The 13,651-nt window shown below is 40.5% G+C and overlaps 1 protein-coding gene across 6 annotated transcripts in view; it reads left to right on the top strand.

Annotated features, from left to right (window-relative positions):
• LOC122765483 (diacylglycerol kinase zeta-like) overlaps positions 1 to 13,651 on the top strand; it is an 80,733-nt gene that overhangs the window by 46,741 nt on the left and 20,341 nt on the right. For 5 of the 6 annotated variants that reach the window (XM_044019745.1, XM_044019746.1, XM_044019741.1 and 2 more), the window contains 4 exons: positions 431 to 510; positions 8,314 to 8,380; positions 10,271 to 10,311; positions 10,407 to 10,549. In XM_044019745.1, coding sequence (XP_043875680.1) covers positions 431 to 510; positions 8,314 to 8,380; positions 10,271 to 10,311; positions 10,407 to 10,549 — 331 coding nt within the window. Of the gene's footprint in view, positions 1 to 430; positions 511 to 772; positions 977 to 8,313; positions 8,381 to 10,270; positions 10,312 to 10,406; positions 10,550 to 13,651 lie in introns of those variants that run through there. The other variant, XM_044019744.1, reaches the window with a different exon arrangement.

Genomic DNA, 13,651 nt, shown 5'->3' with positions numbered 1-13,651 from the left:
GTGTCAGTGGCTACTGATAAAAGTACAAAACTTGGTAGAAGGACATCAGTTGAGGAGGTTGTCATGCTCAGGAATGTGGGCACATATGTCTCTAGATGTTATACCAGCTCTGAAATGGCTCTATATAACTGTGTGAGGTCAGAATGCCCGAAACTGATTTCTTTCACGCAAAAAATAATGTATCAAGGAATTAATGAATTAATAATTACAGCTGTGTTTTAGTGTCCTCATACACAAAAACAGGTGACACTTCTCTTCTACAGTATTTGTTTATTTATGGTCCCCAGTGCCTTTAGTGCTGCTGGCTATTTAATTACATCTCAAATCCCGTGTCTTCACTAGAGCTGGCAGTACTCACAGGATCCTGCGGGCAGGACTGTATGAAGTCAAAGTGCTGCTGGATAATTGTCTTGTTCCTCTGTATCTCCAGCGATTCCTCTGGGCCTGATTGTGGTTCCTGGCGACAGTGACTTGGAGACCTGCCGAGAACACATCCAGCGTCTGCAGGAGGTAGGACACGGAAGGGAGGGGGGGTGGAAGGAGAGGTGTAGAGATGAAATCGAAAGGTTACGGTTCTGTGTCACAGAAAAGAAAAGGGGGAAAATGACTGTGACACAAAGTAAGAGGCAAAAGAGAGCAAGCAGGAACTTTAATGTAAAGTGCAGCTAATTAAGCTGTGTGAGTGCTTTTGTGCATATGTGTATTCCCTAAATGTCTTAATGTCGAGACTACTCTACTTTCTACCCTCCTACACTGCCGTCTTCCTCTCTAGGACTTCTGCTCTGTCCATCCCCCCTTTAGATGCTTGGGACTGCAGGTTGGTAGTTGGATGTTGGGAGTCTGCAGTGTGGTTGCATTTGTTTGGCTCAGAGGCACATGGGAAACTAACAGCAACTACTTTCACAGGCATAATGTCACACGACAGTCAGTAAAACAACATATTAAAGGGATAACTGAGTAATGTTTCATGCCCTGCTGGCTCACCTAAAATATGTACACTTTCTTATTTCTACAATATCCTGAATATAGATGCGTTTTACTATTAAACTGCCTTTTCTGACTGGTAACTCAAGTTTGTAATTTGGCACTCCCCCCCCACCAAATTCCATAGAGAAAATCAGCATTTTCAGCTCATGAGGAAGTGCTGCCTTGCTCGGTACAATTGTGCCACTTTGGTCAATTTGAATGAAAGTTTTCAAACATTTAATTCACAAAATAACACATTTGATCTCATTGATGGAGGCCGCAGTAGATCAAAAGCTCCTTTGTGTGATGACAAAAAAAATCATTTGTTCTCTTGAAGGACTTTGCTGCGGGGTGTGAGCTCTTTACAAAGCAAGACAAACTTCACTTTCCAGTCAGATAAGACCGTCTAAAGCAGAGAACAAAGTACAATTTTAATAGAACAGAAATTATTAACTTTGAACTATTGCTAATGATCCAAGCCAAATTAATTCCCAAATATATGGAGTCTCGCTGCATGTGGCTCTGCTTGAACACAGTTTGACAGACTTGATGTAATATGTGCTCAAGCATGAACGTTCAACCACAGCAGCAAAAATGAGACATATTCAAGCGTGGGGCAGCATACTGCTCCTCTCATATTACTGATGTTTGCTCTTTTTTTTTTCTTATTTTTAGTAAAACCATCAAACTCCTGAGTAAGGGACATATTTTTCCCACTTCCTGTCTGAGTCCGGTGGTGGATTTTGGGAGAAAGGTGACACCCGACACCAGAAGAAGTCTCTTTATTGAGCACTGGAAATGCAACTACGGCATGACATCCTGCACGCGCTTAAACGTGCACTATTCTCAACAAGCAAACACCCACACACAAACAGACAAACAGAACAGTGAATTCATTACAGAGCACAGCGAGTGTGTACACACACACAGATACACAAAAACATGGTGCAGGGATCGTCATTGTCATTTCATATCTAAACAGACATAGACAACAATTTTGAGTCTGAATTAAAGCAGCATGATATTCATGGTAGATTGCTGGAACACACAACTTAAATAATATGTTGTTGGTTTTAACAACACAACTGGCGAATTGAATCTTTATTTTAGTAAAAATCTCCAGATTTCCATAGGGCTTGAACAAGGGTTAGGTGATATGCAAAAATCTTCCAACCACCAACCGTCAGCTCCACAACTGGTAACAGTCTATTTCTGGTTCATTTATGCTTATATTCATTATCTGGGATGGGTGTCATTTGTTTGTTATTGATATATTACTTATACTTTCCTGCGCCTTAATTCCAATGCTCTTATTGTTTCTCTTTTAAAATTTGGTGCTAACAATACCTCAATGCGTACATGTGGTGGAGAGCTGTGAGTGAAATTTTAGTCTGCCCTTTATACCTTACCACTAGAGGGCAGGGTCTACTGTAGTGAAGAGCTCTAAATCTTTTTCAATAAGCTTTGAGTTGTGAGGGCGGTGGGAAGACTCCTAATGTCAATGGCATATATTTAGCGATAAAGAATGGGTTTCATACATATACTACAAGTCGGTGTGATTTTGAACAAGTCAGTCTAAACTTTTGAGTCACTTGTCAGCTACGACTTCTTCAAACACAGCCAGCTTTGTCATCATTAGACGATGGATGAGAATCAGAAAAATGGAAGCAAAATTAAAAGAAACGTTATAAAAAGAAAATTTATCGCAGCATTCTCTGTCACGTTTCATTGTCTGTTCGATGCGTCAGCACTGACTATTAAGGAACCAGTACCGATTTAGTGCCACTTCTTGATATCCGTCACTAATATATACATTGTAGGTATGATAAATTTACTTTACTCATGGACCATTATGTCAGCAAAAAGAAATGAACAAAAATACCAACCAAATGACAAACTCAGCCAATGGCCATTAGTCAATATATTAATTCCATCACTTAACCCTTTTAATGATCCTGGATAAAGTTATGTAACACGACATTAATTTCCCACTCACCAGCTGCTGTAGTGTTGCAGTGTTGAGAAGAAAAAAAGGACCTTTTACACGTTTGTCTTATGTGTCAGATCCTAAATATCACATGAGCATTGCAGCACTATCCGTTATAGTCTGTTCATCTTTGAACAGTCGCTGTGGAACATCTCCTTAATGAAGACCTGTGGTTTAATGTAGAACAGGCCATTACTGTAACCGATAAATTAAACTGGTAGTGTTATAAATTGCATGTCTGAACATGGCTATGTTCAGCCAAAATCAGACACTGGCTGGGAGTAAAGTACAACATCTCCAGTCAGTCTTTTGTCCTCGCTGTGCTCCAGACAAGAAAAATTGATCCTTGTGTGTTAAATTATTAATGTCAGACAAAACACATAAAAAAAGGAAACTAAAATAGCCACAATGGGAGTATCACAGGCTCTCCAACCTCAGAGATGATGCACACACCTAATAAAAAAGTCTCTGACCCAGCACACTATGCAGCTATGACTTGGATTCAAGCAAATCCTACTTACTCAGCTCCCTAGTGAGGCTGCCCTCAAAGTCATCACTGGAGACTGTAATCTCTGGGGAGCCTCAGTGTTTCTCCTCCCTTCCGTGGGCAACCAAGAACTCTTCTGTAAAGTCACTGAAGGGGAGCCATAGCTTGTTCTTTTACTCATATAAGGTGATGCTGGCTTGGCTTTGGGAGTCACGGCCACATTTAAGTAAGTGATTGATCTTCGAAGCCTGAAGATAAAGCAGGAATCTCACACAACTGTCAGCTTTTACTTGAAGATGTTGTCCAGGGTCTTAGTTTGTCTTGTAAGTGACCAACAATATCCAAAAACTTAATGCAGTTTCCAAACCTAATCCAGATCTTGTGTTACCTAAGCAAGACAGACTTATCAGACAAAGCAGCAGTAGACGAGCAGCTCCTGAGTCCCCCTGAAATAAAAAAACACAGATTTTCTGTATGGAATTTGGTGCAGGGGAGAGAGGCTTAAGACTTAAAAGGTCTATCTTCAGAAAAGGCAAAATAATATAGTGCTTAGTGTAGTCAGCACTGACAAAAACACATACGTCCACAAAGAATTGAGATTAGTTTCCGTCATGTGTCTCAGGGTTAAAGCATGATGCATGAACTGTTGTGGGTGAATGCCTGCATGCATATGTGAGATCGTGGTTGTATTATGTGTTTGCTATGTGCACGTGGCCAAGATTTTAATTTCTATTTATTACTGTGCTGAGTTTGTCCAAGAATGTAGAGATAATTCTTTCTTTTCTGTGCCTGGGAAGAGAAACGAGAGAGAAAAACATCTAGGCTTTTGTTTTTAATTACAGGGTTAATCAGGTCGTCTTTTTGAGGTCATAATATCCTCAGACGTTTGAGGTTTTCTCATTGTCATATCCAGGTTATTCATTGTTCAGATAACACGCTTTTGTTTGTCACTCGCCATCAGCAGAGGACAAGAACAGAGAACCTATTCAAAATTAAAGACATACTTTTGGTACTCTTGACTATACAATTAAGTCACTTTTTCACTTTTGTTCTTTCGCTCTTTTTATTCATCATTCGGCACACTTAATTAAAATAAGATACAGGACGTCAATGCGATCCGCACAAATGTGTAGCTCTGTCCTACAGACTACAGATTTAAGGTATTAATTAGTCCCTGTGCAGTGAGAGAAAGTGCTCATTCAAAGTATGAGCTTCATAACTAAACTTTCTCTTATGTTAAATGGAGAGTTGAGGATTTTTGAGGTGAGGTTGTATGAAGTACTTGGACGTAGTCGATGTGTTTCATTCAGCTAATTGCACAGTGTGTGCTCCCTGTGCTGGGAAGCAGCTGGGGGCGGGGACGTGCAAGCTTTGTGAAAACATGGCTGTCAGCAACAAGTGATTGTAGTCACTACACAAAAGTTTTAATATAGGGTACAATGTCTTAACGACGTCTTTGCCACTTTGTGTCACTGTGGATTCCGTTACTGAAGCACAAGATGTGCTCTTTATGTGGACGTCATATACCCACACCTGAAGAGCTTTTCGTCTTCTCCTCTGGCAGCCACAGTAAATCGATCAAGGTTATTTTTAACACAGCTAAACACTAACAACACAACTTGTGAGTTGTCGTCAGACTTCCTGTTGTAGAATAGCCCATGTCTTGTAATTACTATACACTCAGTGTACTAGGATGACTCCATTCAAACACAACATGCTTTTATCGGTGGCCAGTTTTTGGGTTGTTCATTTATCCAACCTTTCATCCCATTCTTGTGAACACTGTACAGTATCTTTAGAATGTCTTCAGATAATCCTATATGTTGTGTTAATGTTATCTTGGACTACGACAACATCTTCACGCCTTAATGAAATCCTTTCAGATTTGGCACACTTGTTTTTTTGGATGATTGTGGTTGATTGGTGTGGTGTGGTTAGATGTGGTTTTGTGTGGTTTGTTGTTTGGTTGGGGAAAACTGCCTTATTTCAGTGCTCAATTTCAGTGGAGCACAGTTTGAACTAAAATTCATAAGCATGATTTGATTGGCTGCCATCTGTTTGCATAATGGGATTTACTTATGCTTCAGCTTGAAAGGCTTCTCAACCTCTGCCACACACAGCACGAGCGAAATGAAACAGTGGATCTACAAGGCAATTTGACAAAGCATGACACTGACCACTGCAGTCCAGGAACTCGGCACAAGATGAACAGGAGTGAATTGAGAAGAGACAGGAGACGAAAGAGGGTGAAGAAGAAAAGAGTCAGTCAGACAGGTTCAGCGTTTGATTCAGTGTTTGTAGGTTTGCTGTAAAAGCCTCAGGCGTTCGACTCAGCTCGAGACTGCCGCTGAACTCAACAGCAGATATAGATAAGTACAGACAAAAGCATCCAAGGAGAGTGGAGGTGTTTACTTCAGCCAGCCTGTCTGTCCTAGTCTTCATGAAAGGTTTGCAGTTTGAAATGAAAATACAGTAACTTCATTTTCTTTGGCTTCTTCTCTTCCTGCCACATCTGTAAGAGTGACTTTTTTCAGTTTTATATTTGGTAAAAGTTGCCAGAATAATACAGATTATCTTTACTTTAAATGATCTTATCTTGAAATATAAGACGTATTCACTTTTCCAACAAGATATTATGCAAGTCACTGTGGTGAAGCCGCATAGTGCTTTTCTCTGGTAGAACAGCCCTGGCAGGGTGCTTGAGAGAGCTTCAAAAAAGCGCTGCGCGTGGGTTTCATTTCTATGACAACGGTATTTCAATACAGTGTCCCCACTGACATTGTATCATAGACCAGTATCGCCCCTTTGCTTTTTTATTTCAGTTTGATAGGATGAGATGGTAAGAGAAATATTTAATGCCAATCCAAATAATTTGGAAAATATGATCTCCTTCCCTCCATCCAAGTAAATCTGGTTACTGTAATGGTTGATGTTGGTTGGTTGGATGTGTTTGGCCAGTGTGTTGGTTGATAAATGTTTGGTCTGATGCTGTGGTTGTTGTTAGTTGAGAGATAATGCTGTAATTGGTCGGTTGGTTGGATGGATATGGTTGGTTTATTGGTGTGTTTGGTTGTGGTTGATTAGCTAGTTGGTCTGATGTTGTTCTGGTTGGTTGATTGTTCAGTTGGTTTGGTTGTAGTTGGTATTTTGGTTAGTTGGGTGGATGTGGTTGACTAGTTGGTCATTGTAACTTTCTGCTTGATTAATTGGTTGGTTAGATGTGGTTGAGGTTGGTATTTTGAATGGTTTTGGTATTTGTTTTTTTTGGTCAATGGAGTGATTGACTGACTAAACGACATACTAACTGACATAGTTGACCGTGAGCATTAATCTGAGGATGCTTTCCTTCAAAAGTTGTTTGGATTACCTTGTTGACATGCAGTCAAATGACCTGGAGTTGTGTTGACTACAAAATGGAAGGCACAGTCTTCCATTACACTGCTGTCTGTTTTAGAGCGGCCACAACAAAGAGGACACCGAGTGTTTTACAGCAAAAAAAGAAAGAACAAGCAGCATCAAACAAACGGCCACAGACAAAGTTGGGCACAGTCAACAGTTAATGAGGAAATGTGTGTTTTAAGACAACACAGAACAAAATGGTGGAGGAAGAGGGGGATTGTCAAAGCTCCATCAACGCACCGTTTAGTCATTGATCTAGGAACAGACAAGAGTCTTTGGTCGGGGGATCTGAGGAGTCTTGACGGCGAGGTGCGGGGGCAGGACTTCACAGACAGACACAGGGCTAGCAACATTTAGTCTTCTATAAACAAAGAAGATACATTTAATCTAGAGTCCACAGAGCCATAGCAGGGAGACAGGAGTCTCTGTAATATGTTGTGTGGATTTTTTTGACCTTGTTAAAAGTCCGGCTGCATTGTTACGCACTAATTGGAATAGGGTGATACCAAAATACAAAAACCTAAAGTAATGTTAAAGTAAAGTCGTAGACACAATGTGACACAATACATGAGGTTGAAGTGGTCTGACTTAAAGTATCTTTTTGTTTGTTGTCTAGCTTTAAGAATATTTTATTGGCCTCTAGTTTGTACACAACACAAATAATTAATTTATAAGGGAATGAAGACTTTGTATCTTATTCATTTGTGTAAAATATAAAGAAAATCTGTTCATTAGGATGTGTAATGATGCAGATTTACCGGTCGATCTACGTTTCCTACCCTCACCTATGGTCACGAGCTGTGGGTAGTGACTGAAAGAACGAGATAGTGGATACAAGCAGCCGAGGAGATGCTAGAGTTAGGGAGAGAAGCTCGGTCATCCGGGAGGGGCTCAGAGTAGAGCCGCTGTTCCACCGCATCAAGAAGAGCCAGAGGACGTGGCCCGGGCATCTAGTTAGGATGCCTCCTGAACACCTCCTTGGTGAGGTGCTCCGGGCACGTCCCACTGGGAGGAGGCCCCAGGGAAGACTCACTGGAGAGACTATGTCTCTTGGCTGGCCTGGGAACGCCTCTGGATTCCCCCGGAAGTGCCCAGGGAAAGGGAAGTCTGGACTTCTCTGCTCAAGCTGCTACCCCCGTGACCCGACTTCGGATAAGTGGCAGAAGATGGATGGATGGATGATGCAGTAACTTAGGAAGTCACAGTGCCCTGTGAGCTTCTGTATAACTAACCAAAAAATCTTAATGACCACCGGTGAAATGGTGTTATTCACTGGCTCCTACTTTCTCACAATAACATTTTTAACCAAAGAATCTGAACCTACTGGGCCACCCACTTCACAGCCCTCTGAGTTAATCGAGTTTTGCAGTCCTCTGTAGAACACAAAAAAGTTACATATATACTGTATGTGTTTAAAATTGCTAGCCACGCATCACCTCTATTAATCCCTCTATTCTGTCTGTCTTTTATTCAGGAGGAGGCCAGCAAGCCAAAGATTCTCTCCACACAGAGATTGTCTCCAAAATGGTGTTTCCTTGACTGTAAGTGCATTACAATCTTAGTAAGAGTAACAAGATAATTCCAATACCTTGACTCCTCAACTCAGTCACTGAAAAATAACTTAAGGAGACATGAAAAAGCTTCTTTATACATGTGTAATGTGACAAATGCACATAATTAAAAACACAACCAATCCAATCTATGCTCCCATTTGACAAAGAATTAATGAGAAACTAAAAATTCATTACTAAAACTAGAAATTAAAGATGTTCAGTGTCCTTTACAAACGCAAAATGTGACTCTACAAGAGTTGTATCTAACCACCATCACTTGCTACGTTTACATGGACATAAGTCTGATAGGAATAAAAATCTGTCACGCAAACATGCCAGTCCAAAAACTCTGACCCAATACAGCTGATGGATAGCGGACAACAAGGGGACCAGCAGACATCTAGTGCTCGTATTAACAGTAAACAAATACTAGGAATAATGAATAGTCAGGTCCTGTGTTAGGATCCACCTAGGACTTTCTGCCTGGTTTGCAACTAAAAAACAAAATAGTCATCATTGTGAGAGGACATCTTCATCTGCCAATCCCCTTTAACTTTAGCTCTGTGCCATGGTGCATTGCTATATTGGAAGTAGCCAGTAGAAGATGGTAACACGGCAGTGTTTCAAGTGATTTTTGGCACACCTGCTGGGCTGTACATACAAACGAAGAGTAGAACCGATACTCCCTCACAATGACAGGAGTCAGCTGAGGATTTTTCAGGGGCATCTAGTCAGGTTGCCTCCTGTGAAAGACTTCCTTTGGAGGTCCTTAGAGCATGTACCAATGTTAGAAAACCCTGGGGTAGACCTAAACCCATTGGAGAAACTGTATATCCAGTCCTGGAGCACCTTGGGATCCCCCAGGAGGAGCTTGAATGTGTGGTGAAGAGAAGGACGTCTCTGAAACCCTGCTCATCATGCTGCCTCCAAGACCCAATCTCAGATAAGCAGAAGAAAATGATTAAGGGTCTAATGCTAGTGATTGAGACCATAAACTCCTCAGAAATATGTTTACAAATGTTTGTAATTCATCCAGCAAAGAGTAGTGTTTCCCTGATGGACAGTCTAGGGAATAAACGTTTTAGGCACTGCTACATCTATTAATATATACAGTCTTTGAATAATAGAAAGGCTGGCTGCTCTTTTGTCGCAATAGAAACTGCTACACTTTGTGATAAGGTTTATTTTAACAGCAACTGAGATGAGGCAGCTCGTAGAGTGACAACCCACACAGCTCATTATTTTTTTTTAGTCTCGATAAAACCACATACAGCTGTCCAAGTCACTGGTTTACACACACAATATTAAACATAGCCTTACTCAAATAATTCATTGTACTTTATGATGTGTCATAAAACCTGTGACTCTAATTTTAACAAATAAATAGTGACGGTAGTTTAGGTTTATTTCTCAACATGTTCACAACAGGTTTCTATGGCGTACACACTCAAAATAACACAAGCACGGTTCCATCAGTTCCCGTTTATTGGTGACAGTCATAAATATTAATATCACATGGCAGCTTACCAAAAATATCACACACATACACACATATGCACTCCTTTGTTTGAGCAGAGTCCTGGTGGGATTTAGCAGTTTAAAAAAAGATACAACAGGAAGTTTGAGAGAAGAGGCAAATAAAAAAAAGTCACCTTTTATTTTTTTTATCAGTAAACCTTTAGGCTTTATTTCCAGTTTACAACCAGGCTGAGACAGGAATGCTCGCTCTCACTGAAAACAAGGCTGCCATGTTTGTTTGTGTATGGAAATATGTATCATGTGATTGTGTCACATATTGTAAGTATTGTGCTATTCACTGATAAAACTGTTCTTTACTCTATACTGTGGTTAATTTTGTGTCTCTGTTTGTCTCCTCAGCTACAACAGCAGATCGTTTCTATAGGATAGACAGAGCACAGGTATGTCCTTTCTTTTACTTACATATTCATTTTGGGTTTTTTTTTAATGCTTTTTTTTAATCCACATGGGTGTCCTGTGCATCTTACACTATCAGGAACATCTCAACTACGTATCAGAAATCTCCCAGGAAGAACTCTTCATCCTGGACCCTGAGCTGATCGTTTCAATGACAGTGGGCACCTCCCCCTCACCCAGTGTTGATGTGGCCAACCCTGACTCCAGCCATGAAAACAGCAAGTAAGACAGAGACTATGTTACTGTCACTACTGCTGTGACAAAAGCTGGCAAATCATTTTCTAAGCCACTGGCACTAACTGGCATCAAGGACGAGCGATGGTTTTCTAAAGAGAATCCAGCTTCCAGACTCAATCTCTTCTCTACAGAGGCGCACGATCCTAATGCAAACTCTCATAGGAAATCACACATTAACACAGTCTGCACGTGTTGTAATGGATAACTGCAGGAACATGCTGTTACACTGAAACTTTGGTTAAATGCAAAGCATAGTGAACTGAATAACACCATTTAAACACAGACACTAAAAAAAATGATATGCGTCAAAATATATTCTGAAAGGGAGAAAAATGGGCAAATGGCTATCAGTGGCTGTTTTACCGCTCTGGGGGTTTGTTTGGATGACATTTGGAGAAAATGGGGACACATCACAGAAGAATTAAACCCTTGCCACATTCTGGCGCTGTTTGCACGAACCTGGCAGCAGCACTCAGCTTTCAGTCAAGTATACGACCATTGCTTGGGGGTTGTGCCAAACCAAGGGGTTGTATGTTTGTGTGCTTCACTCAGCTCTTAGTGTCACTTTGTATACAATAAGCTCACCATTAGTTAGCTGTTTCTTACTCTTGGAAAGCTGCAAAAATATTTTAGACTTAAAATTTGGCTAAAATCTGTGTCTGTGTGAGCCTCTGTGGCTGGTTCTCGGTAGAGGGAGCGCACATAGTGTGTGTCAGTAATTTACACAACCACACAAATCAAGAATCATCATTATTCTTAAACTATTCCTTCATCAGTCCCGCAGGGGGAAAATTCCTTCTCTGCATTTAGCCCATCCTCTACATAAAACCGTCCTAGAATTAGGAGCAGCCCTCCGGTTACAAGTTCCCTTTCCACTTGGCCAGTATATATATTATGAGTAGTGATGGAGCTTTTATTTATGAAATTATTTTATAAGCTTCATTTACTGCGACATACTTGTGATGATCCATGCATAAAATCAGATTAGTAACTAAAACTGATTTGTTTTTGCGAACAACAGTAGAAAATTGTCAAATTAACCGCAGGCAGTGTCTCTCACACCATGCTGTCCTTCACAGCGACTTGTCCACTTGTATTATAATTTAAAACATGGGGCTCCAGGTGCTACTTTATCCAGACTGAGTGATTTGGATGCAGACACTGTATGAGAACCAGCAGGAATGGTCAGTCCTAAAGGAGTTTTTAGTGGAAAGACATCGTCCAACAGGCCTTTTGATGTGCTGTAAACACTGCCGGCTGATGTCCACATGAGAACTGAGGCTTCCCGGTTATTAAGAAACACTAAAGGAAAGATGTTTCGCACATAATCATCACCTCTGTGAGAGAGCACAGATGGAAGAGAGGCTGCTTTGTAAACACACTCATCAGACGAACGTAACTAAAATTATATATATATATATATATATATATATATATATATACATATTTGTGTATATTTTCATGGGAGCTGATGTTGAACGTTGATCATGTTTACAGAGTGTTGTGAAAGTTATAGAGAGATTAATGTTCTCCGAGCAGACGGGAAATTGTGTGTCAAACGCACCCTCTGTGCCAAAATTGCTAGTGTTCCACTTGACTGGTAACTCCATGTCCTCCACTGCACCTCTCCTCCCACTGGGGAGCGTGGCAAGTTACCAAGACACCAAACTGGTACAGTTTGTGCATCACTCCTGATGATTTTGTGCAATGTCCTGGTTTAAATCACCCTCCATGGACAACCTGATAGACGGACATTTAGGATGCATTATTGCATCCACTGTAATCTGTTTTGAGGGTTGTAATTTTCCAACCTGAACCTCATGGTTTGTAGTTTAACTTCAGATAGATTCCTGCTGCTTTAGGGCAGAGTCATGAATAAGTAAAGGTACAGGGTCTGTCTCGGCAGTTAGAGACCACAGACCGACACAAGAAATGGTAGTAGTCTTTTTTGTTGCAAAGCTGTGATTTACCATGTCAGTTTGTGAACCCAGAAGTTTATAAATACTGTATCACCTGCAACCAGGCTCCTATAAGACAATACTAGCTGTCAGTCACACTGGTGTCCACTCATGTGTGCTGTGCTTTATTGCCTATTTCCCTCTAAATGGCAACATGAACTTGAAACTAGTGTTTAAGACAGTTAAGTCCTCAGGAAAATGTTTCCTGACATAATAAATCAAATGAGAAATAGAACCTCACTTCCTTTCAAACAACATTATTCTATCATCTAGGTAACTGCTACTTCCATTTACTTTTCAAATCAGAAGTTTATGCCCATTTTTATATCCAGTTTATAGCAGACCTGAGGCTACATCCAGTTATTTTAGTTCTACTCCAGATATTTCAGCTGTACATTTTGTTTAAAAAAAATGGTGCTGGCTCTGTTTTTATTTGAAAACTCCTGGTTGAGCCTTTGAAAGATTACACATTTACCCACAATCGCTTTCCAATTGGTTCTTATCAGCCACAACTCAGCTCTTACCTGTGAACGAAAAGCTTTGTTCACACAGACTTAACACAACCTAAGTCAGGGTCCTGTACGCACAAGGAGAATCTGCAAAGGTTTTGTATCATATCGCCTTTTTATCCACATGGAACCAGCGTTTTAGGAGCTTTAAAACACTACAGTATATTTGGAAAATTGGTCCCAGAGTGAAAAAATCTCAAAATGCTTCCCTTGTGTTTTCATGTACAAAACCAATATACCGTGTTTGGAGAATGATGATGTTCCTCCCCGTCAGCTTAGAGAGGTGCTCCAAATCTTCTGTGGCGAATATATTTCAGCATTTACTGAAGACACCTCTTGGAGCAATGTCGTGTTGCTGGAAAAAGAAACATGAAAGAAAAAGATCTTATAGGGAAAGTTCTGGTTCCGTGTGGATAAGGCCTCAGTCTCATTAAAGAGGTTGTTGTTTACACTTTTCACCGTACTTTCTGTTTACCTTTTTATTTGTTTGTTGTCAGCCCTATCTCCCAACAACAATGATAATTACAGATTATTCACTGGCAGTGGTTTTGCCACTCCAGGAAGTCATCATTATAGTGCACAGGGATTGGAGGTGGTACATGTGGACAGTGTTTGTACAA

This window comes from Solea senegalensis, linkage group LG2 (genome assembly GCF_019176455.1).
Source record: "Solea senegalensis isolate Sse05_10M linkage group LG2, IFAPA_SoseM_1, whole genome shotgun sequence".
NCBI lineage: Eukaryota > Metazoa > Chordata > Actinopteri > Pleuronectiformes > Soleidae > Solea > Solea senegalensis.
This window is presented reverse-complemented; position numbering and strand designations above follow the sequence as displayed.